General features: G+C 37.8%; 1 protein-coding gene across 1 annotated transcript in view; it reads left to right on the top strand.

Annotated features, from left to right (window-relative positions):
• The window catches only part of LOC108669272 (rho GTPase-activating protein 45), an 87,464-nt gene extending 70,204 nt beyond the window's left edge, over positions 1-17,260 (top strand). The window contains exons 14-25 of the mRNA XM_018156577.2: positions 1,929-2,132; positions 6,789-6,922; positions 7,901-8,089; positions 9,253-9,437; positions 9,588-9,775; positions 10,101-10,506; positions 10,979-11,040; positions 11,489-11,628; positions 11,783-12,295; positions 12,523-13,384; positions 14,156-14,230; positions 17,196-17,260. Coding sequence (XP_018012066.1) covers positions 1,929-2,132; positions 6,789-6,922; positions 7,901-8,089; positions 9,253-9,437; positions 9,588-9,775; positions 10,101-10,506; positions 10,979-11,040; positions 11,489-11,628; positions 11,783-12,295; positions 12,523-13,384; positions 14,156-14,184 — 2,912 coding nt within the window. The 3' untranslated portion in view covers positions 14,185-14,230; positions 17,196-17,260. The remainder of the gene's footprint in view (positions 1-1,928; positions 2,133-6,788; positions 6,923-7,900; positions 8,090-9,252; positions 9,438-9,587; positions 9,776-10,100; positions 10,507-10,978; positions 11,041-11,488; positions 11,629-11,782; positions 12,296-12,522; positions 13,385-14,155; positions 14,231-17,195) is intronic.
• Positions 17,261-25,799: the final 8,539 nt, after the last annotated feature.

The following is a 25,799-nucleotide window of genomic DNA, read 5'->3' as shown; positions in this document are numbered from 1 at the left end:
GAAAACACTCAAATTCATCGAGCAGTTAAGAATTTGCAAACAAACGTCTGTAAGAAGCATTTTATAATTTTCAAAGTGCGATAAATAATGAGTTATAGGAATTACGCAGTGTGAGAACTAGGCGCTAGAGTTTGTTATGAGAACTGCGATTAATTATATGAACAGAGTGCAAACTCAGCGACAATAATTAGCCTCTCGAGCGAATTATTGAAACTTAGAAGAAAAATAATCATTGCTGTAAAACAACAAACCTTACGACCGGGTGAATCTGAACCGTGAATATTGGAATAGGTAAATGTAACGTTTTACGTGTTTATGATGAAACTGAATGTTTAACTTGAAATTGATCACAGACTGTATCAGAATATATGGTAATATGAAATCGATGCTAATGTTTTATAATAAGTGAAAAAATATTTACATTTTTTCTCTACTAGGTATAAGACATAGCAAAGTTTTTGAAACATTCTGTTGTGATTTCTATTCATACCATGAACAACATTAACACAGGACTTTCGTTTCCTGCAAGTCGTAAGAAAAATTGTGAGAACCCGAGATTTCAGCATTATCTTTTAAGGGGACCCACTACCCTCCGGAAAAACTTCCGCAGTTATTATCCGATCATCATGAAACTTCACATACAATCGTAAAATGTAAAAATAAGAACATTTTGCTCCTATGAATTTTTCGAAAAAATTGATAGAAAACGTGAAATTCATAGAAAACGGCTAAAAAGGGGTACTTTAGAAAATCTATCTCCTCCTACAAATATCATCCTACAACATCGAGACACGTATCATTCTATTCGTAAAAACCATACCTATAGACTCTGTGATCACTTTTTTCATTTTCCCCTTAGTTTTTTTTATGCGCGTTTTATCCCATTTTTACCCTTTTTCCCCCCTCCCCCCCCTTCTCCCCCATATAAAAAACGAACCAGACTGAAATTCAAAAAAGTGATCACAGAGTCTATAGGTATGGTCTTTACGAATCGAATGGTATATGTCTCATTGCTGTAGCTTGAAAACTGTAGGAGGAGATAGGTTTTCCGTGACAGTAAGTTGAACTTTTCAAACTTTTCAGGACGGCGCGACAAAATCCCGTGCGCCTCGAAATAGGCACTCAATGTAGCATGGATACCAAACTACAGGCTTCTGTAGCTTAATCCACTCAAGGATGCTAGCAGCATTTTGTAGCGAACCTCTACGTACAATGTTGGGAGGGTAACTGAGCTCAGATGCCAGATACACCAAGATATGTAGTCTTGCCGCTGTAATTTTCTTAGGTCTATTTAGTGAAGGAACTCCACCCCCCGCCCCCAATTAAAGCCCGGCCATCTGCGTCAATATTGCCGTACATGGATAGCAGTAGTATCGTTGGAAAGCTCAGAATGTCAGCTTTAAGATGAGACTAAGCATGTAACTGCAGCACAACTCAAGTAGAAACTATATTCAAAGATTTCAGCAGCTAATTACTTTATATCTAATTACTTAAAGAACTCTCCCACCCGCTTCCCTTTAAAGAGACGTCATGAACGTAAATATTGGCGCACAGCGATGGCATTGGTACCATTAGAAAGAGCAGAATTCCAGCTTTCAGATGAGCACAAAAACCGAAAAACGCCAAAATTGAAAATTTTAGGGTAGTGGGTCCCCTTAAGTTTGGTTCGATTAACTTGGCTGAGTAACAACCATTAATTAATAAAATCCTTTTGTTTTATGATTAACTTGGCTGAGTAACAACCATTAATTAATAAAATCCTTTTGCTTTATGATTAACTTGGCTGAGTAACAACCATAAATTAAATAAAGTCCTGTTCTAGTTCATACAGAAACAATTCTAAACGCGGCCTTTAATATAAAACACATTCTACGAATTTCAAGTTTTCACATAAACATTTATCATAAGTTTGACATGTGATCCGTCAGTGTCGAGTTCACCACGAGGCGGGTCTGGCACACCAGTGGCGGGCAGCGACTCTGACAGCGTGGGCTCGTGCAGCTCCAAGAGTCAGAGTCCATCGTCATCACCCGTGCCGCCCCCGAGACGACCTCACGCAGCCCTCACCACTCCTGATCTTCCTCGTCACCAGCACGCCTTGTCATCTGGCGACGAGCTCGAAACGGAAGCAGGTACGTCTATAATCGGGAGCGTGAGGCGGCTCAATAAAGAACCTCATCGAGCTGAAGTAAGTACACATGGAACCTTACACAGGCAAAAGTCATGTACATAACTTGAGCTCAAGAATGTTTGGTTTGAAACTATCTATAAAACCAGCGAACCGTGTACAGGAATGAGTGTAAAAGAGTAATACAACTTAAGGAAGAGGCTACAGGATGTGTTTTTATTTATGAGATAAAGTAATTTAGTAACACGAGTAGTCATTATAGAATCAATAATTCGACTATGTTTGATTCCTCTGCCAAGAAGTAGCCTCATACCAAAGCTCAAGTGAGTGCTTCAGTTCCTGTGATTTACTACGTGATTTTTTATCTGCTTTAGTACAGTTGTGTTTTGGTTGTACATCTTGCAAAATGCAACAGCTCGATTTACAACAACAATGAGCTGTGAAATTAGTTTTAAGCATATAACAGCCGTTTATCGTATTCTAACCCACCGTACGCACTTTCGAAACGCTTGTACAAAATTCTACCGAAGAATCTCGCAACTGAGCGAGAGAGCCATCGAGAATAAGCATTTTATTGTTTCGAAAGAACCACCAAGCAGCAATATTTCATTAGTTGAGTGAAAACAAGTGATGTGAGAACATATCACAGTGATCACGCATCGCACATTGCTCAGTCGACCCAAAGATGGGTTGTGAGGAACTCAGATAGCCTCACACAATCGTAATCATATAAAACGAGAACGAAATCAAATTATATTTATCCAAATAGTTTCATTCCAATAATTGGTTCAGCGTCTAAATTGCGACAGATATTGGAATAAATTAATGTATTGGAGTATTGATTGATTGGTTTATTTGATTTAAATCTTGGAAGACTGATAGGCTTGTGATCAGATGCATTTTAATTCCAAGATTTTTATTTTAGACACAATCGACTAATCGTTCACGTACGCACAATAGGAACGTTAGGTCAGTTATTGAGTGGTTTTATTTGCAGGAAAGTTTACAGCTTGAAACTTGGAACATTAAATCCTGAACACATTAGACTTTGAGTTTCTCTTGCAACATCGTTAGTGATTGGGCTTGAAGGACGATCATGAGCCCTATGATAACGCTGATGCTTGGGCCTTGATAGTTCTGAAGTGAGCCCACAGCAAGACCGCCGCAACAAATGGTCCATTTGTCGAAAAAAAATCTTAATCTGCGTTGCACCGCAAGCTTCCAGATGTGGAATATTGCAAGACAAAATTAAGTAACGAGGTTCACCAATTGAAAGTAAATTTATACTGCCTATAAATTTGGCCAAATTATGAATATGAAATAAATTAATGTATAAATATATGGATCAAGAAATTAAAGAACCCAAGATTTTGATGTATCTCAGTAATTGGGTTTATCGGAAGGTGTCATTTTTGGATTACAGGAGAAATCAGTAAAAGGAAGGCACTCGGGAAGGAGTAAAGGATAGTTGGCGACTTGAGTTTGAAAAGAGAGAGTGGTTAGAGGAGTGTTGGTTATGCCTAAGAAAATGAGGTCCACAGCAAAAGCAAGAGACCGCGATCTTAATTGTATTCTCTCAATTGCATGCTCTTGAAATTGACATGAATTCACCTGATTAATAATTGCTGTAATTAAGATACTGATCGAGTTATTTATCCAGAGTACCGTGCGATAAACAATTATTGTAGAGCGCTAATAAATTAAGGAATAACTGGCATCAATCAGAGAAACAACAACACAGCAAAAAAATAAACACGAAGACTTTTGATAACATGAGGTATACCTGCTGCCGCGCTGGCTGAAGTTGAAGAATTAAGCGACCAACGTGGACCAAGTTGGCAGCGTTGCTTGAATACGAAGGCTCGTTGTGTTAATTGAATGAATGCTCGTTAATGAATCCAATGAAACCTGGTTAAATCGATTCTTACTCGAACTTCGGAACTGAATAAACATGAACAAAAAAAGAAGAAAACGAACAAACTAAAATTAAAAGAGAATAACAACAACTTTTAATGGGGGGAATTATTTCTCTCAGGGTTTAGCTTCGTATTCGAAACGCAATGATATGAACGGTTGCAGCACGGGTTAGATAGGTCAGTAAATTTTCAAAGGCTGTAGGGGTGTCGACAGGGTGGAGGCAAGTTGGCGAATAATGACTCATCAGCGAGGTCATGATGGGTATCTGTTACTTACAAAGTGATGAGTAAGCACTTTATTTAATCTTGGGTTCTAGAAGCAAATTAAGAAGGGTAACACTGTCTTCTTCGACCAAAGAAAATTTGAATAAGTCACTTGAAGATTCTATCAATGATATCTTTTTCGACAGCAGGAGAATGTAAATACAGTACAGTAGAAATTTTTGTAAATACATTCGTAAATGATTAGATAGGAAAACTTCCGGGAGACCAGACATTAATTGTAGAAAAATAGATGTTCGAATATCACCACATGTGACTGTACTCTTTTTGTCGTGAATTTTTTTACCTCAACAGACATTTATGTGAATTCCAGGCCCATTAGTCATAAGGAATATACAAACAAGCTGAAAAATTTACCAGTCAAAGATTCTATCTGTGTGAACTATATAAAAATATTTATGTTTAAATAACTAACAAATTTAGTGAATAATATATCATTATTTTCCTGCCAAGCCTCCGATATCCGGCAACCGTGTATGAAAACTTCGGCGCGATTGACGAATTTAAAATTGCAAGACTGCTATATGGCGCTGTTTCAATTATTCCGGTCAAATGCAGCGCAGACATATAAAAGAATAAAATTCTTAAGAAAATTTTCGCCGCACGTGGCCATTTATAATAAATGGTCCGATTAGGATTTAATTTGGAATTTCAAATTGACTCTGATAATCACTAAATGATATTATGATTTCTTTGCTCATGAGGACATTGTCAGCACTTGCTGTTGCTCCTCTCCAGTAGCATTTCTTACACGCATTGACTCAACATTATGTTGATATGCAGGACATGATGTGATCACTGTTTCTTTCATACACGGTGCAAGAAATATTCTTAAAGCTCCCATAGAACAATTCACGTCATTGCTTTTTTAAAAACGCAATTTGTAATTACAGGGAAACTGTCATGTGTTCAAACTCTATAATTTTGTAGTCGTTGTGTCATACTCGTAAATGTTTTCACGTGGCAATCTCATGCAGGACATGTGGTGTAAAGATATTGAAAGTCTTGTGAAATTATTTAAATATTGACTCAGCTTCTCTAGACATCATGAGCTGGACATAAAGACTGGATTTTAAGCAGCTTGAAACATAATATTGTCCTCGCCTATACTCAACTTGTTATCGTATCGAGGCGCCTGCGTCAATACGGGCGGCGATGAGAGCGTTACATCTATCGGGCCAGGCTGCTGTTTTTAGCGGAACTTTTTTCTGATTTATAACTTGTTTTTCACAAGAAAATTGCACAAGAGTGTGAAATTTTAAAAATTACTGATTTTAAATCACTCAAGCGAGGTTTGGGCAACAGCTTTCCTTATATTGTTAGTTGCATTTGCATTAATTTTGTTATTCAAGGGAGTTGCGAAATGACGCTAATTAACTATATGACGTAAAATATAAGACGTGAATGAAATAATAAAATAATTTTATATAGTAAAAATTAATCGCTTACGAATAAGACGTGAGCTGCGCATTTTCCGTATTATTCTTAACTGTTTTGTCTGCAACTCGTCAATGTTTTACAGCATCTCTCCTCAGTGCGAGACGGCAATCTTTTGAGTGTTTTCTTTTAAGCATGTCGGTACGGATAATTTTTTTTAGCTCACTCACTGCTGATGATTAAAGCCTTAACTAGTCTAAATAGATTAAATGGGACTGACTAATGACATACTTTTGTATGATTCATTCCGTCTTCTTTGGGGATAAGCTGAGAATATGGCCTCCTATCAATCACATTTTCTGACTACACGTGGTGTTTGGAAACTCCTCAATAATTTAGTCATAAAATGTTGATTGATTTAAGTGGGCTTTGACCACATCACTTCTCTCCATTTTTTGCGTAAAAGGAACCCCATTATAATCGTTTTCTCTTGATCCTGGAACGAAAGAAATATTCATTGCATAGCTACACATTATAATGCTAAAAATAATAATCGGTAATTAAATTAGTGATGACTTTTCACCAATTTATGCATTTGTTCAACTAAGATTTCACAGATCAGTTTTTTTTATAAGGCTTCCCACACTCACCATTCCAACAAAAAGGAATTAATTTTATTAATTAAAAACAGGAATGGTTTCATGTCAATGATCAGGGTCCCGACCTTAACGCCTCTGATGGTGGCCTACACCGACTCCGAGGGTCACTGAGCTGTGACGCGAGCGAGGAGCGGGCCCACGTCGAACTTTTCTCTAACTGCTGTTAGGATGCTGGCTGCATTGCCTCTTTGCACTGCCAAACCCAACCTTTGCTCCAACCATAAAGTCTCTCTCCAGTCGTTTCACCATATGCACCCGTCGTTTCTAATGCGACTGGCTCGAACCGATACCGAGCTGCCAACGCCGCATATTTACGTCTCTTGCTATCCTCCGCCGCACGAGCAGATCAGTTGACCGCCATGTCTATTTCTTCCCCTATTCTCCTATTGTACATGTGATTGATTGCAGTCTTTCTAATTCGGCCAGACGGCGCGTGGTCATGTCAAGTGCACGTCAGGAGTAAGGCGGCCGAGACCCACTCCTTCAGGAAGCTCAAGACGCCCTCACGTTGTCGTGAGTGCGACTCTTACGTGTACTTCCATGGCCAGGAGTGCGGCGAGGTGGGTTACTCTTTTGAATTGTAATAATTCGTGCACTCGTGCGAACTATGTAACCCATAAATATATTTTCACGATTTATTCAGATATTTACGGACACGCCTGAACCCATTTAGCTTGAAGCTACATTATTTTTAAACTATGCTGATTTTGATATATGGATAAGCTTTTTTTTGGTTAGCGGAAATTATTCGCAAATGTGCATTGATTGGAACGTGTGAATTCCTTCGTGTTAAAGTACTTCTTATAGCTTACTTTTTGTAACTTTTGCCTGGATCGAATATTTTTACCAAAAACTAACATTGACTAAAAAGTAATCCTCATTATTAGCCTTGAATGGATAAATATGTAATTCAACCCGTTAACTCGAGGACAAGGATTTTATTTTTGACCGGCATTTTAGTTTCTGAAATCAGCATCTAATTCATTTTGGTGTCCGAATTACAGATGTTTACAGACATGCATAACTGTCTAGGACTTATTCATTGAATAGAGCTTGGTAGTGATCTATATAGTTATGACAGGCAGTATATTTCAATTTATACTTCTACTCGGTTTAATACCCAATTTCTCTTCCGTCATCAGGTCTTAATTTTTTTGTGATTGCATTACAATAGCAAAGTTGGAATGCAACTGGGCAGTTCTTAATATTTCTTAGTCATATTTTTTTTGTGTGGAACATTTTGAGGCTTCGGACTTTAATTTTGCAGTGATTTGGAGTTTTACAAAGTGTTTTAGTAACATCTATAAGATCAATTGACTTAGCATCTGTTCTGATTCCGTTGTGGAACGTGAGGAAAATTTGTATGGGTTCCGGTAAAGGGCTGAAGTAGCAAACTTAAATAAATAGACAAAACGAACGATAATCATTGTACAAACTTATTCTCGAATACATGAAGGCAATTTACGCCTCAATAATAACAGAAAAAATAATATATAATAATAAAAGTTTATGTAGATGTGTAATTAATGTACGAGCAGTGCGGGTTAGCGTGTCACAAGAAGTGTCTGGAGACACTGGCCATCCAGTGCGGCCACAAGCGCCTGCCGCGGAAGATGACCACCTTCGGCGTGGACCTGGCGCAGCTCGCGGGGGACAGTAAGGTGGCCGTACCACACCTCATCAGCAAGTGCATCAAGGAGATTGACCACAGAGGGACTGATATCAAGGTGACATTTTGCAACCTATCCATATGGTGCGGGAAAAATTATGAACACAATGTTAATTCAAACTCCAATAGAATACAAGGAGATTGACCACAGAGGGACTGATATCAAGATGACCTTTTGCAACCAATCTGTATGGCGCCGAAAAAATTGTGAACACAATATTAATTACAAACTCCAATAGAATACTACAAGGAGATTGACCACAGAGGGACTGATATCAAGGTGACAATTTGCAACCAATGTGTATGGCGCCGAAAAAATTGTGAACACAATGTTAATTACAAACTCCAATAGAATACTAACAATTAATCTGCATAACAGGAACGCAGAGAAAAACGTCAGGCATAGTTTGAGTTTAATTTTCTTCTAATTTTTATTACGCACAGGAAAGTTATGTACGTTATACATTAGCATTGTATTTGACCGTTGAGGATTCTGCCAACAATGTTACTTTTTTCTAAAGCATAGATCGAGTGTGCATCGGTAAAATTATTATTTATGGCCTCCCAAAAATTCAGAGAACACTATGCACTTCTAGGACCATTATTACACGTGCTTAAATAAACTTTGCAGGTCTCGGCTGAATAAGTGTGGCAGACATTATCTGGCATCTTGGTGAAATACAAGTTATTTTATTCGACTGCAAGAAAATAAAATAGAAAATCGTATCAATAATCGAATTTGTACATTTTACATTTTACCCAACTGTTCACTCTCAGCAAATGATCAATTGGCTATCTGATGCTAGTTGAAGACCCGATGTTTCGTTTATATTGTATGTTTAATTCAGATTAATCTTGAATCAGGTAAAACCTCGCAATTATTTTGAAATTTTGTAGCGACTATCGAATCATAGAGTAATTAACCGATGGGTCTAAAAATGTACACACGTCGTTTTAATGCACTTTTTATTATAAATTTTTCGCTATAGTGAGTCCGCACTATTGTGAAATCGAACTCCAAAAACTCGGAAAAAATTCTCCACCCTACTCTGTAGGTCTCGACCCCCACTACATATAAGAGTATAAAACTTTAAATGGCACTGGCGCATTGTAGACACCCATGTCTACAAACGAAGTCAGCTGGGTTACGGTGACCATTCGATGTCTATGCAAGCTCTATTAAATCATTCATCGTTGTACCTCATGCCCAACTTTCCACAGGGCATTTACCGTGTGTCGGGTCTGAAAACGAGAGTAGAGAAATTGTGCCAAGCATTTGAAAACGGGGACCATCTTGTTGATCTGACGGATCAGCATCCTAACGTGATCGCCAACGTCTTGAAATTATATCTGCGTCAGCTTCCAGAACCGCTCTTCACATTCAGACTCTATCCTGATTTTATCAGGTAAACCAACTCGTTGCAAAGAAACTGTTTGTGTTTATCAATCTGGAAACCTAATCTGTAGCTGATGCACTTTTGAATAAATTGTTGGATTTAGATGATTTATTCATGCTTTCGAAAATTTTCATATAACCTGTGTGTCTCGGTTCACAGAATAGCGAAAGATTTTCCAGCTAATAGTTCAGCGGATGCAAACAACAACGAGGCTATTGTTGAACAACTCAAAGAAGTGATAAGTCAGATTCCAGCGCACTTCAAGAACAGCCTGGCGGAGCTCATGCTTCACCTGAACCGAGTTGCAGCCAACCACGACGTCAACAACATGCCACCCTCTAATCTTGGTAAAGGGGCTTAGTCAATATATAGTTCATTTTATGATTGAAGCTATATTAATGTTATTTGAAAGAGTGCGATGAAAAAAAGTACAGAGGGAAATTTGCATTTGTATTGTAACGTAATTATGCAACTATGGTGCTGTTATTTTTACTATGATACACTCCGAATATTACCACTGCATTTGAGTATCTACAATGAGTTAAGCCACGGGACTAACACGGGTCATAAGTTTTCCCATTCCCGTAATTTGTCTCCTATATCTATAGACGAAATTGATATTCTAGACCTATTTGTGTCATGATGTGACTAATTTACCCTGCATTTTCAAAGGAATCGTTTTCGGTCCAACACTTCTTCGCACGGCCGAGGGCTCTGCCTCACTGAGCTCCCTTGTGGACACCGTGCACCAGACGCGTGCCGTGGAGCTGCTGGTCGAGCATGCTCCTTCCCTCTTCCCTCATCAGGACAGAGAAGTTCAGCATGAAGACTCGAGTAACCTCAAGCCTCACCAACGAAGTCAAGCTTCCTTGCGATCGTCTGCCTCCAACGAAGCCACCCAAGACATTCCACCGACGTCTTATTCACCTGTACAAGTTTTAACAAATCTTGGCCCCGCCGCGCTGGCTAATCCGGCCAACACCAGCACCACGTCGCTCTCTTCTTCCTCTTCATCATCGTCGAGTTCTTCGTCATCCAAAACGCATACTTTAGAATATTCGACAAAGTTTCAACAAAGGTGAAAACCATGGGACACAATATTGATCTTTCATCGTGACCGTTTCGAAACTTAATCATATGACAAGATAATCTTATGACATTATTTTGCAACTGCGTTTGTGCATTTCAAAAAATTTTCTGCGAGAATATAGTTTCTGTTATATATGACTGTCCAAAAATGCAGGCGGGTGTGATGAGTGGATGTATTGATGAATCCTGATAATAAATTGGAACGATAATTATTTAGGCAAAATTGAAGTTGACATTAAAGCTTCAACTTGATTTTTTAGTAAATTGTGCTGTTCTCATGAAATACAAGGAGATTTGTGGGTAGGTTCCATGTTACATAAAAGTTGTATCGTTAACAGTTGTATTCACATTTCTGGACTGTCTAAAAGTATGAGGATTAAAGACGATCTATAGTTTAGAGTTTAAATTAAGATTTCATGCCATACAGCAATACAATAAATAATATAATGTTGTTAAACCAGCTCGTCTGAACAACGGCCAGCTCCACCTGCCCGGCAGCAGCCGCTTGCCGCTCCGGCCTCGGGTTAGTGAGTCATATCATTCATTTCAGGGTCTCTTGCGACTTAGAATAAGGTTGGGGATATTGGTTGGTTAAGGAAAATTTAGAGCTACCACGACCATATTTCATAATAAACTGAAGTATAGTTTATAAAAGAATATTCACACATGTGTTCTTAAGCAGTTGTCGAGTGGCATATTTGAGAATTTGGACGAAGTCAGTCCAGACTCTAGAATGACCTGAAATAAATTTTTTTCTTCATTATGAATTGGTGGGTACCAAATTGAAGAAAGTTTATAAGGCTAGAGCTATCGCTGAAAAATAATGTATGTATAATGCATATACTTCTATCATTTGTAGCAAGCTTATTCTCCTCCTATGAGGGTGTACCTATATGAAAAAAGATGAAGTCGAGGTTAAAAAAATTAAAGTTTTATAAAATTTTGACTTTTACCCGTTTTAATATAATAAGAAGACGACTGGGATTGGCGGCTTGGTGGCTCAGATTCCCCTGAGACGATGAGACACTTGCTGAGCTGTCACCTCCCTCCGTCTTCGCCCAACGCTGCTATTGTAAAGAAGTCTTTAAGAGATTACGTCGGGCTCGAAACGGTGGGTATACTCCATGCAGTGTAGTTATTTTCTTATTCTAGAGTCGAGTTTTCCTGTTCGTCACTTGCTGTAATGATTCATGCCGAACTTCTATCAAGCGAGATACGCTACGTTAAATCGAATGATGATATTCAAACATTTTCGTTGCTTGTAGGGTTTGATGCAGCCATCTTCTTCCGGATGTGAGAGGCTGGAGGTGAGCGATCACAGTAAAGTGAGGAAGACGTTGAGCGACGTACCGGCTACTTGTACGGGAAGCGACTCAGGCGTGACCAGCAGTCAGGCAGTGAAGCAAAAGGTTGTGCCGGAGTCAGCTGGAAGCAGGAAACATGCAGTCCACGCAGCAGGAGCCATGGCACCTCCTTCTACTGGCAAACAACAGTTAATGCAGATACACGAGCGCCTGTCAGACATGATTCCCAAGAGGCTGTCAGGCAGCAAAGAAGTCACGCCGAACTCTGGTGCCAGATTTCAAGAACGACGCTTGAGTACTTCTAAGGCATCGTTATCCAAAAATATGCCGGCGCAAGAAATACTTGACGACAGCGTATTGTATTACCAACAAAATAAGCAAGGAAGAAGTAATGAACCTCAACAACAATTTCCGGGCTCTAAAACTCCTTCCAAGTCCGAGTCTGCCCAGAATTTATTCGAAAGACAAGCAAAAGTATGTCCAGATTATACCTGTTAATCCTAATATTAGCTTCTAAAAACATGTGTTTAACAATGGCAATTCATGAGGTTCAGTTATATGGAGATGACAATGAATATAATTGTCCGCTTCAATTTTTCAAATTCACAAATCCAGCATTCTCTTTCATTGAATATTCCATATACTTCTAGGATGTTTCTGCTACAATATTCCAAAACTAATTGCATTTTTTTTAATTTCAGGGGAAAGGAAGAGTTGTACCTATAAGACAGATGTCCGAGGTAGGTAACCAAAGCGCTTCTACAATCTACTCTTCAGACGACAAATCTACCGTAGCCAGCAAGCTTTCGGGCAGTAAAGATGCCTCAGCGTTTGTAACAGAGGCATTAGAATATCCTCGTACTGACATTTACGAGAGAAACGCTTCAATGAGAACGAGTATTTCATCGACAGAGTCAAAGAGCAGCAGTGAGAGGACAGAGTTAAGTAAAGCCACAGTTCATAAAACAGTCACACCTGCTCCTTTAATTGCAACAAAACCCCCCGATCTTCGCGGTGCAGACGTCTCCGATGGATCTCCTCGAATTATTAACATTCAAAAAGCCAATTTCGCGACTTCATTAGTGAGTAAAGAGGATTTAGCGCGTCAAAAATCGCGAAATTTGCCTTCAAATACAAACGAAAACACTCCACCACAAAGACTGACATGTGAAACAATCAATCTGCCTATCATGGAAAGAGGGGAAAAGCGAGTGTCAATTAAAGAGCCTCGAGATTCAGAAAAACAATCAGTCGTTGACTCGGAATTTGATTCTGGTAGAAGAAGTCTTGAAGACGTTTCCAGAGACGTGTCCCTGGAAAACTTGGCATACAGCGATTCTTCTCAAGAGCTGGAGGCCTCGGCAGGACGCTCTTCTCGTATGTCAGCTCGAGATCAAGACTCAGCTCATGATTCAGCGCATGACTCGCACAGCTCTGTGGAGACGACGGACGACGCTGACGTGGCGCCGACATCCTTCTCGTCTCGGGTGACGACGGTCTCCCTCCACGACAGGTCCCTCGCCTCGCACTCCATTCCCTCTGCTCACGGCTTAACTTTTGCAGGTTAGCAAATATGAAATATATTAATTAGTATCATCTTTGTGTCGGCGAGACGTCAGTTTAAGAGATAGAAAGTCCACCAACAACATCATTTCGCATTTCACTCAATTAAAGAATTCCTTTGCATTTCCACATGGGGCTGGACAGGACTCTCACAATCCACAGCACCATAAGCTGTGGATTGTGACCAGAAACATTATTTATAGACCAGAAACATCATAGCAAGAGACATGAGCAGCATTAATCTATTCATAGTCCAGATTATGTTTCGTTGTTAATTATCAAGTCAGTCAAATGTGTTCAGATTGTAGGTCTCAAATTGGTTACGGTGCAAAATATGATAAATTGTATCAAGTTTCTCCATTTCGGATGAAAGTGCTGGGTTCCTTAGCCGTTTTATCAGTGAAAATTTCCTATTAAAATATTGCAAGCTGTTATTGTCAGTGTGTCAGAAGGAAAAAATGGGAAAAACAAGAGGTGGCACATGGTGGCCACAGAGATGACGTAGAAATAGAAGAGGCAGTAGGAGATGAAAATTGGTGCATAGCACATAACTAGATTGATTGTAGGTGCGTGGGGCTTTTTGGGTCTGAGGAGGTGGGAGGGGTAACGAAAGAATTGCAGTAAATTCGATTGTCGATGAAAAAATGTAACAAATATATCACATATCATCGTGAGCAAAATTAAAATATGACGAATTCGTGCATTGTGCATTTAAAATAAATTGTAAGAAAAAATTTCCTAGATTACCTCACCGTATCCTGAAATTTTCAGATTACTCAGGAGACGAGTCAAGCTCCTAACGATGCACATTCTCAATTACTGTTATTGAATGGGTTTTTAAAAATCGTAAGTGATCAGGAAGAACGAAGTGTTGCACAAATTGATCACGTCTCACTTGACTTAAAGTCCATCTGAATATAATTGGATTCAAAATGGTAAAATGATATCAAATCAACTTGAACTTGGAGTTTGAATTTACTAAGTCAACTGAGATTTGATCGCTTGTTTTTGGATGTAATTGTTCATCCTAAACCCCTAAATAACTACTTAAATTACCTTGGTTAAATTTTGTCCCTAATATAATTGAAAATATATTAGACCATACTTATATATGAGGAATTTGTTGTTTACCTAAATTCAAAATATTAATGCGAGTGTCTCTGCATACTATTAATCTAAATTTATCAGTAACCAATCCATAAAATTTATTTACAATTTCTCACCAGGAAAGATTTTATAGCACACAATGCATAAGACGTAGAATAAATTTGCGCACTATACGTGAACGTAAATAAATAAAGGATTTGAAGTAATTTTATGTACATATATACGTTGCCTTCAGCGGATGTGGATGAAAATGCTGCCTGAGTTACGTTGTCCGGTGCAATCGATTTTAGAACTTCTTAATAGCTTGACAAACGGGAGATTATATTAGGAAGTGCAGTTATTACCGGAACACTCGGCTACTATAGCAGGCTGATTCCATGCACATGTCCGCGCGCTGAATGATACGTCGCCTGCAATAGACAGTTTTAAGGGGCCTCGAAAGCAATTACATTACGCGGAAAGTGTGCTGCTACGAAGACAGTTCACGGCTACATTAAACCAACTTAGTACCGAAAATAATTCGCCATGATAGCAAAAACGCGTAACAGCTCTTAATTTCAGAGAAGAAAACTTGGTCATATCGAATCCTTTGAATGTAAAGATTAGAGCAGAGTTCATTTTTCGTAACAAACACGTGAACAAGGTTATGTCAGAAACCCCCACCCATGTTGATCCCCAGATGCACCCGTAGGCCTTCTATATACTTTTTTCTTGACCAGAGACTCACCTAGAGTAATGTAGCGGCTAAAGGTAAACAAACACGCTCATTTTAGGAGCGTTTTATGCTCCGCCGATGTGTCCAATTGGCCCGATAAGAAAACCGGCTTGGGCATTTTCCATAACATACGATACTTAAATGAATTTTCGAATAATGTTTTAGTGATCGCAGGCTTTCAGAACAATTCAGGAAGAGAGGCTCGTGTTGATACATGGAACTGCTTTTTAGCTAATTTGTCGCTCTCAGCTAAGAACGCTCAAGTTTGGAGACATACATATGAATAATATGTATGGCTCCAAACCCTCTGTCGACTACCCTCTGTAAATATGTAATTTCAATCAAACTCAGTTTGATTGAAATTCTCTCGGTCTGCAAATGGGCGCCTGGAATGGCTAAAACTGAACGATTAGTTCGATTGAAATAAGTATTTACAGAGGGTAGTTGCCTGCAACAATTCAATGCCAACCGTTGAGTCAAGGTCTTCAAGCTTGACTGTTTCAACTTTTTCATGAGAGTTAATGGGTTCACAATAACTTCAAGGCTCATATGAAAGAATATTCTTTATTGGTTGAAATTGTTTATGTACGTTGAAATGAAAGTTATATAGGTTGACGTAGCAGACTGATATCCTGTTTCTGAAAAGTGGGTGTAAGAAAGGTCGAATGATATATTTGTGCCACATTTTAGATGACGAAAACCAAATCCCTATTTATGTTCGACCAATCGAACTTGCGTACATTTGGCCTTTTTTCTTCATCTACTTCATTTTCAACTTCAAAGTTTTCGTGGGATGAGTGTCATATATTTTAATTAGTACAGATTTCAAAGCATGCCCTGTGATAATTTCATTTTCATTAATGTGTGCAACGTATTTTGTCCTTAGTTTTTGTCTTAGCAATTTTAATCTGCTTATATAACTAAGCTCAATAACTCGATTTCTTGCGCGGTCAATGCAGCGTTTCGCGATTGTGGAATCGAGTGAAATGATTAATAATTTCTTCACAATAAATTCTTTATAAAAAATAGTTAACAATGAAAAAACGTTTGTCTAACAGCGTCTTTTTTAAATTGAGGCTAATGGCTGAAAATCTTCAGATGTTTGTGGCGGTTGATTTTTTTTTTTTTTGTCTGATATCCCAACGAATTTCATGCGATTTGACCTGTCACTACAACATCGGTGTGACTGTTGGGGATTAACATACATTTTGATTAAATTTATTTTTTCATGACTCATGGAAAAATCTGTAGTACTAGACTTTATGGTCAATCACAACTTGAAGCAGCTCTGGATTTACGCCCATCCGTCGATTAATTAATCGCCATTTTCATGTTAGTTTCATTAGATACCAGCAGGTTAAATCGGTGCAGCTCAGCAGGTTGTGTGTAGTGGCAATCAAACCTTTCAGCTTGACAATATGAAATACTATTCCGAAATATGAAATGATATGATAATAATAATTAATAATGCTGATACTAATAATTTAACACTAACAATTACTGACTATATTGCTAATTCTGAGACTGCCTTTCAATTTTTTCGCCCAACTTAATGGCCATGTCCCGATGCTCTACAACTATGGTGTGCCAAATATTTGGAAAGTACTGACCTAACTAAAGGCCGAATATTGCGGTTAGATTCGATTAGTACATTTAGTAGCCGGACAAAGTGTTAGTACAGCGACCTCCTGTCATTATATCACAAGTCGCCTCCTCAACTTGGAATGTTATTCGGACGTCCATATTCACAAAATAACGAAAATTTTTTAATGTCAGCTTTAATTTAACATATGACTGACCATGGAGTGCTATGATAGTTTTCCAGTGCGAATCTCATTAACATTCACGTTGTCATTTTGTGTTTTCATTATAAGTCGAACTGCAAACTGATGCAAATAGATGCAGGCTAAATAAGGTTGTGTGTTAATTATTATATATAAATGTATATATAATTTTGGTTCTCTAATTTGAAACATTAATTTTTCCCAGAATCGTCGAGCGATGGCAGCGAGGCGCAGTCTCCAAAGGATTCGCACGCGATGAAGTCGGAACATTTGTTGTCATCTTCTTCACTTTACCAAATAACAAGACCTGAAAACACGCCGCATGGCAGCACATATGTGTCACCTTACTTTCATAATGAGCCATCCAAGCTCGGGTCACTTGCCATTGCCACTCGGTTTTCCGACGCATTGCCTGGCGCAAGGGAGTTACAAACGTCAGTCGTGACCACAAGTTCAGCCAAGTTGAGCCTATCTGAGGAGAAATTGGAGCATACCAACGAGTTAAAACTTACGGGAAACTTGAAAGGTGAATCAATCAATGGTTCATCAGCTCACGTGAATATTTCACAGCAATGTCGCGAAAGCGTACCAAATAAAGCCACAAACAGTTGTAATATCCGTTATTCCAGTATAACTGAAATAAGACATTCTTCAAATCACGAAGTACCAAATAATTCTATTCAGCAGGGAGAGGACAAAAGTTGGACGACAGGTAACACCCTTGATAATCGGATTACGAATGCTAATGAGGCCGTTCGTGTGTCCGACCCAAAAACTCTTGACCATGGCTCTGGTGGAAATGTCTCTGCTCAGATTGTTGGTTCCACAGAAGCCAGTAAAACGATTAGGATTTCAAGCACTTCCGACCCAGCCCCTGAAGTGTTCTTGTAGCTTAAAAATATGATTTTATTGACTGAATTTTCGTTTATATGCAGGAAGAAGCTGCCATATATGTTTTAGACTGAACCCTGAATTTTATAGGATAAATTAGAGCTAACTCTCAAATTCCACGGAAGCCTTCATTGGCGACTGTACCTTATTAAGTAATCTGAATTGACAGTCATTTCAGTTGCGAATTCTGAATCCGTTTCATATTTTATAAATTTTACAGTCAAGTGGCAAGTATTAATGAGTATATAGAGATTTGAGTTCGAGGTGAGCCCAATTGTGGAAGCTGAACCACGGCCAACTATTGAAATATTTCGTATGAGATTCAGTGACTGAATTAATTCGTGGGAAAAAATAACATAATATAGTCAATAATGTAAATCTAGTGCCAAGGTAGTGTCAAAAGCTAAAAAGGTTTTTCGATTATGAACAAGACACTTGCTTTGAAAAATTTAATTTTAACTCAGGATCAGGATGTAATGTGATTAGAATTTGACTCATATAATAATTTTCTACCGTTAAACTAAAGTTATTAACACGATTACAAATTTCGATTAACTAGTTTCACATCGTGTCGCACCGAAGCACCTTACAATGTTGTGTCAAAATATATATAACTGATTTGGTTGATTTACCCCGCCGAAAATATTACAGCATGCCGCTGTTTAATTGTATTAACTTGAAGAGTAAATGAACTCAGTCAGACATTTCTTGCATGGCATTGTACTCGTCATAATAAAATAAAATCTGAACATAAAATGACCTGTGTACCGTTAAAAAAATGCTATATTGTTGTCTATATTATAGTATTCTGAGCCGCTGTTATCTTCTGATCTCGGTAGTGAAACATTGAGAAATGAAACCAATTTACATTGCTTTTAAACGTGCCCTGTTAACCTGAAAATATTTTAAACTAAACTACAACAACAATTATATATTTCATGGTACAATAAGTCTTATGTCGACAAATACACGGCGTCTATGTGAACAGGATCAAATTGATCCAGTATAGTTTGGTTACCCAATTAACTCACAGAACATCTAGGTTGCAATTTTTCACGTGTTCAGACACTGTTTACAATTTGGTCTCGTGAACGCTCCAACAGCGTAGTCGGTGAAGAGACCATCACTTTACTTCTCGGGGGCCATCAAAGAATGTCGATCTCCCGAACAAGTACTGTAAAGTATTAATTTTCAAGTGCACATAAAGTTTTTTTCAGCAGGGTTGACTCTTCAATAGGAACAAAATCGAATGATATGTGTCAAAGAAGCGCAAGCGCGCCGTTATATTCACATTTGAATTTAAAGAACATTTTCTTGTTATTTTATATCAACGTTCAAAAACTCGAACAGCTCGGATTTAAAACTAAAAGGAAAGGAAGAATATTGCGACAAATGAGTGCAATGCTTTCATTTCAATTCTTCTAGTCGGACTTTCCTTTGACATCGCCATGGCTCTGTCTTCAGCCTGACTTCTCTGCTTGTCCCTTCTGTGGGTGCGTGGACGATGTCTTGCTGGGCTATGCTAGGAGTAGACACATAACAGAAATATATACTAATATTTATTTAAGCGACTTCGAGTGTACCGACTTCAGTGACGGCAAAAGACCTTTCATTGCATATAGGAACTTAATATATTTAATTTTAGGCCTCCTTCGAATTATATTGTGTACAATATAGAACATTGAACATTGTATGTATTATAATAAATGTGATATTAACCTGTTTTCTCATTTATATGACGAAAAACTAAATTGAGTCGCAGTACTGTTTTGGAATGAAATTTCAGTGTGGCGCGAGAATTTGCACAAATAAAAAAATTATAGTAGTGACATAAGCAGGAATTAATTAAGGATGATGTTCAACTTTTTGGCACATCATCATGACAAGCATCGCATGCAGTGCGGATACATTTGTGTACAAATCAGTCATACAAATCAATACTGTCATGGCAGCCTCGAATTACTCGTACTCTGTGATGACAAGTTGCAGACATGTCACGTCCGTCTTCATCACCCGCAGCATACGAAGCACAACAAAGTCAATACAATTCAGAGAATAATTAAGGTTATAAGAAGAACGATGTAAATTCTTAAATTCTGCAATCATTTAAAAAAATATTCTATTTTTAACACGAGGGAAACTTTGTTTATTGTACGGTTTTCTAAACTGAATTCCTCCGAACTATTTTGCGCCATCGCATTTATTGTGCAAAATTGACGGTACGATGAACGACCGCTTCTTCTGCCGTAGATCAACGCGAACATTGCGATTTATTCCGTATTCAGGCAGATATGAATGAAATTATTGTATGTAAGAGAGATTATTATTTGAAGGTCATGTGGACAACCACCACAATTACATTTAAACATTAAAATGAAATTGATGAAACTCTATGTAATTGCAAATTGATACTTCATGAGAAGTCTCCTCGGATTAATTTCTCACATTTCATCTTGACCGCGAAATTATTTTTCGATGTTTTTGTAGGAACTGGTGTCATGTCGCTTGACGATAACTGTAACGGTCGTATGGAAGTAATTTGAAATTTCAAGTCACTTTCAGAATTTCCAAGAAACACACAAACATCAACAGAATGATGGCCCCTTGGTGATATCGAAGTGACCGCCTTACGTGTTGCATTGCTCAGAGTCCGGCACAAAAGAAGAGATCTGCCGACTATGATCAATTCCAAAGATCCCTCAGAAGCTCTTTATTGAATAGAAATCAATCAACGCCATATCCCAGCTTGCCTCCATGACCTGCTCTTCCAGTATTTCGAACACTCTCTTAATTCCTCATAGAGCATCTGTGATCGCCAGGAAGTGATAGATGGATGATAATGGTTGGCTGCTGTACGTCTAAAGTGAGATCAATGGTGCGTGTTTTGCAACGATGACGACAAAGTATAAATGAAGCAAGTCATCCAATCTCGTTGATAAGTGAGGCGTTCTCTTTAATAACACGTAAATTGTGGGAAGAAATAATGCCTAAAAACAGAATATCTGAAATTATTATTACGAAAATGCCCCAACTGAACAAAAAATTAGCCCTGATCAATGGCATGCATCCATTACTGATGTTCACACTAATAACCTTCGTAATGTGGCCAATTGTTCAAGATTATAACAGTTATAAGATAGAATAATTAAGCTAGAAAATGTATTTTGAAGTTGTGAAAGAAATCGAGACATTCATAAAAATAAATCGGTTACTTCCATTAGAAATTAGCGACATAGATGAATGAAAATTATAAATTTTACATTTGTTTGAGAAGGAATTATTTTTTCGCCGCATATAGAGTACTGTGTTTTTTCTCGAGTTATTAATTCGGATATTGGGACCTTCGTGAAGACATCGAATGATATGACGACACAAGTGAAACCGGGAACACCCCTGCGAAGTTGAAATAATTGAGTTAGCGTGCTGACTTCGCAGGGAATTTGCGTATTGGCTTTGAACAAAAGGGCTAAAGCGCGACGCTTTAGCCGAGCTCTAAATTTCATGCGTTGAGGAGACGAGGAAATAAATTCGTCGCGTACATTCATAGTATACTGAGGATCTTCGCGGAGGATACACAAGTCTTCATCCAAAGGCACACGAATTTTTCTAATAAAGAAGGTACATGTTATTTCTCATTAACAACCGACAGTTCCAAACGACCGCATTGCAGCCACTGGGGTAAGAGTTTAAACAAAACAAAAAGCAGCGAATGACGTTGGTTCGAATCGCACTGAAACGCCGATAGCCAGTCAAAGCTGCCGAGGGTAGAGCCCCTACCCGCTGCTAAGAAAAGCGAGGGATGTGATTACTAGCCACGCTAAAACGCTGAAGAATTAAACAGCGACTGACGAGGGATGTAGACACGTCGAAACGTCCCAAAACAGTCACAACTATCGAGGGTTCTAGCCCCGATACGCTGCTGAGAAAAGCAAGTGATGTGGGATCTAGCCTGACCGAAACGCAGGAGAGTTCGACAGCGAGTGACGCGAAATCTAGCCACGCCAACACGCTTTAAGCCGATTACTCCCGACCGCGGAAGTTATTAACTCCTACGACACGTGAGGTGCGACTGGTTCAGTATTTAGCCGCACTAAGACGCTAACAAATATACTCGAATGCAGAGGGTATTAGCCCCACAACACGAGAGGTGCGCTCGGTACGGGTACAGGCTGCACCCGAGCGCTGATAGCAGCTGCGACTAACCAAAAACACAGCCGGTACTTCTCAAAAAATAACATCGCAAAATACGTATTGAGTCACACAAAACATAGAAAGGTAAACATTACACTCTCATTACATTAATTATTACACACTCGTATTATCTTAGCATTAATTCATTTAGTAGTTGAACTTATAAGCCCGAAAATTTATATAATTCTCACATTAAATTTCTCTGAAATACATTTCTCGAACACCATAAATATTTGTAACTTGAGAAAGTGCATAGGGAGAACTTAGAAGAACATAAGTTATACCAGGAACAATTACACCAAACGGTCATTGGCAATTTCTCCTATTGGTCATTGGTACAGCCTGCGCTAAATTTATGTTGAAAACTAGGCTAATGATATTGAAAGCTTCAAGTAAACGTTCTTCAAACTCAGACGTAGTCCAATTTAGCAACATCGTATTGAGACATCGTAGCAATGTCTCAATAACTTATATTTTTATAAGAATAATAAAAGTTCTCGCATAATCCTGAATGTATCTCTTCAGAAAATAAATCGCTCGGACTCTTTGGATTATATTATTTACCTTATTGGCCGTTCGTTTCACTTCGCGGATATTCCAAAATATCGAATTTTTCTTTCTTTGCCTCTTATCTTCTCAAACTTTTTTTTTTTTGTATAGCAGAATACGTTGTAATTATTATCGGAACTATCATAAATATTTGGCTCTTTAACTAACAGCATGTTCGAGATTATTAGTCACTGTTGTTAGATTCTACACTATCAATTACTTTTATTATAAATACATCGAAACTTGAGCGCAAGCTTCTTTTGAACATCATTTCGCTAAAAGTTCTTCTCAGGTGGGCAAATGCCGGAAAATTGACATTTTTGTCGTAATCCCGACACCGGTACGGACTCAGGTCCCTCTAGTGCCCTCATGTGAACTGCACCCGCGGTGGGAGGAGACAGGCGGTCGAGTTAGCGAGGCGTCGGTCTGCTGCTCCACGAGTTACGGTGTAGGGTAATCTATATACCAGGTCATGTGGCTTACTATAAAATAAACCTTCTCCCATTGCTGCATGTATTACTCCATGAAACCTGGATGTACTAAAGATCGTTTTATATATTTGAGTATGAAAATAATAACTTCTGGCTTCTAAATGGATTATAGGGTAATTAGCCGATGAGCATGGCTTGACACTGCTGCAAGCCTATTGCGTAAAAAACTGGAAGAAGACTGGTAATGCATAAATGTGTTTTAAATATGGACTAAACTGCAGTGGTTTTTCCTTATCGTTTTGCTAAACTGCTTTACGAAACTTTTGGGCAAAATAATGAGGAGGCAATAAATTTGAGCTTCGAACAGTTTTATTTATAATACAATAAGAAACTTTTCGAAATATATAACCTTTTCTTTCAGCAATTATTATCATGAGTATACATTTTTAAAATTTGCTCATATGTATGGACGATATTTTGTAAACAGATATAATGGTGACGAAAAAAATTCTGGAAATTCTTGAAAGCCAAATTAATTCGTCGCATATGCATGATTGGTCTCTTAGCAATCAAATGTCATTTGCAGTTTATTAATTATTGCAAGTTCCATTAAAACTGTCCTTACGGAAGTAGTATTAATTCCGTGATACGTGGCATTGACATAGGACTTCAATACAGACCTCATAAATATTCAATATTCTCATAATGGCATCACCACGTAAGTAAGAATCCGTGATTTTCTTGAATCTGTTTTGTATTTGACATGGATGAGGAGTCAATAAAATCTAAGCAATTTTTAAATCATCTTTATTATCAGCTTACTTGCTCCAATGGTTATTTCAAAATATGGCTTTTATGTGATATGATATACATAGAAGAAGTACAACATTGATATGTCGAGCATACATTCTAAATTAAAGATTACATATTTAGAACACTAATTATTACTTCTTTTTTAAATCAAAGCAAAAATGTATAGTGAGGCGTGTTTCGCATACACTTATAAGACTTAATCTGAAAAGGATGCTTCGCTACAAAAATCTCAAGGGACACATCGTTAAAAGATCACATTTTTGTTTAAATGACTTCCGACATTTGGGCGAATGATTTTTTTACTCTCTAAACGCCATGAACAGGGAATAGTTAAATATTTTAGTACACTTTATCGACAACAATTAAAGTTCATAAAAGTTAAGGCAAAATAGACTATTTGCAAACAAACACGTGCCTCTCCTATATCAAACCACCAAATCTCATTTTTTAGTGAATATCTCATGAAAATGATAATTACAATATTAATGTTTATTAATTCTACTTGAATACTAGATATCCATAATGGCGATGTTCCACTCTAGATATTAACGATTTTTAATCAATGTGAATGGTAAGTTTATACAAGACATAACTGAATTATTAACTATTACGAATGATACGAAAAAGCCCTTTCGTTTTTTTTCTATCGATCGAATCAACAGAAAAATAAGAACTTTTTAATGTCGATCAGTTTCTAGTTGAAAACTTGTTCACTTCTGGTTTTGTCACCTACAGTAGTTCAGTGCCAATAGTCAATAAATAAATAAATAATTAAAGTTTAGAAAAAAGCTTGTGTTTATTAACTTTAGCAGTTATTAAATACAGATATTAGGCATGGACTTATTATATTCGCGTGTGATGATGAAACACAGAAGTTGAGTTTGTTTAGTTGGTATTACAAGTGTGTCTGGAATACATGTGTATGTGTGGTTAAGAAGGGTTGCGTTTTGATCAACTAAAATTACTAAATCAATAAACTTGTGGGTGTAAAATATCCAGCGTAAGTTCTAGTTTACGCAGCGGTGTTTCTCCCGACGATGAATTATATTGTCATGTTTTGTTGTCGGTGGTCACGATTATAGTGCAATGCATGTCATTCAAGCAACGAATAATGAATAAATGAATAGCAAGATGTCTTATCACTTCGCTCAAATATTTCTTGTTGACGTTTTTGAAGCAATATATAAATAAAAAATTTGTTATTTATTTTTGACTGATAAGATAATGTGAGTATTTTGATAATCATTAACGTATTACACCTTTCCGTTCAATTAATCGGATGGTTACAATTTATTTTAAAAAGACCAGGAAGAAACAAATAATGGCGACTACGTCATAAGATAAAAAGCCGCAAATTCTAGTCCACCATCGTGATGGATACAACATTTTTAATTTATACGCGGCGATTGAATACTCATCGTTAAACTGAACGTTGAGTTGCTTGATATGAATTTTATTATTTATTTTGCATTACGTGTGCACCAAGTAAGGGAACAGATAACTCTTTCGTAGTACATCGGAACCAATAATTATTGAGGTATGTTCTGAGCGCCGCTAAATGTCAGGTAATAGAATACGAAGTAGCAAATACGTATACTGAAGGATCTTTTTTGCATTACTTGATTGACTGCACTATTGCTCATTTAACTTTTTATCTGGAAAACCTTAACACGTACAATCTCATTACACGAGTCCTTGAGCTAAGATAAATGAGAATCAAGCTTAGTATTCCAAACCAGGGTTGAGAATTTTCAGAAAGAACTTCTGCTTCCTTAAAACACGTATTTTGCTCACATTATCGTATCAAAGATTTGGCCTTATAACATGGTAAAGGGGTAACAATTAAATTAGTATGCGAAACTATTAGATCTCAAAGCAAATGGATTTCTAAATAACTGGAACACGAATGCTTTAACGAAATTTAACCTTGATGT

The sequence above is a fragment of the Hyalella azteca genome, unplaced genomic scaffold (assembly GCF_000764305.2).
Source record: "Hyalella azteca isolate HAZT.00-mixed unplaced genomic scaffold, Hazt_2.0.2 contig7231, whole genome shotgun sequence".
Classification (NCBI taxonomy): Eukaryota; Metazoa; Arthropoda; class Malacostraca; order Amphipoda; family Hyalellidae; genus Hyalella; species Hyalella azteca.
This window is presented reverse-complemented; position numbering and strand designations above follow the sequence as displayed.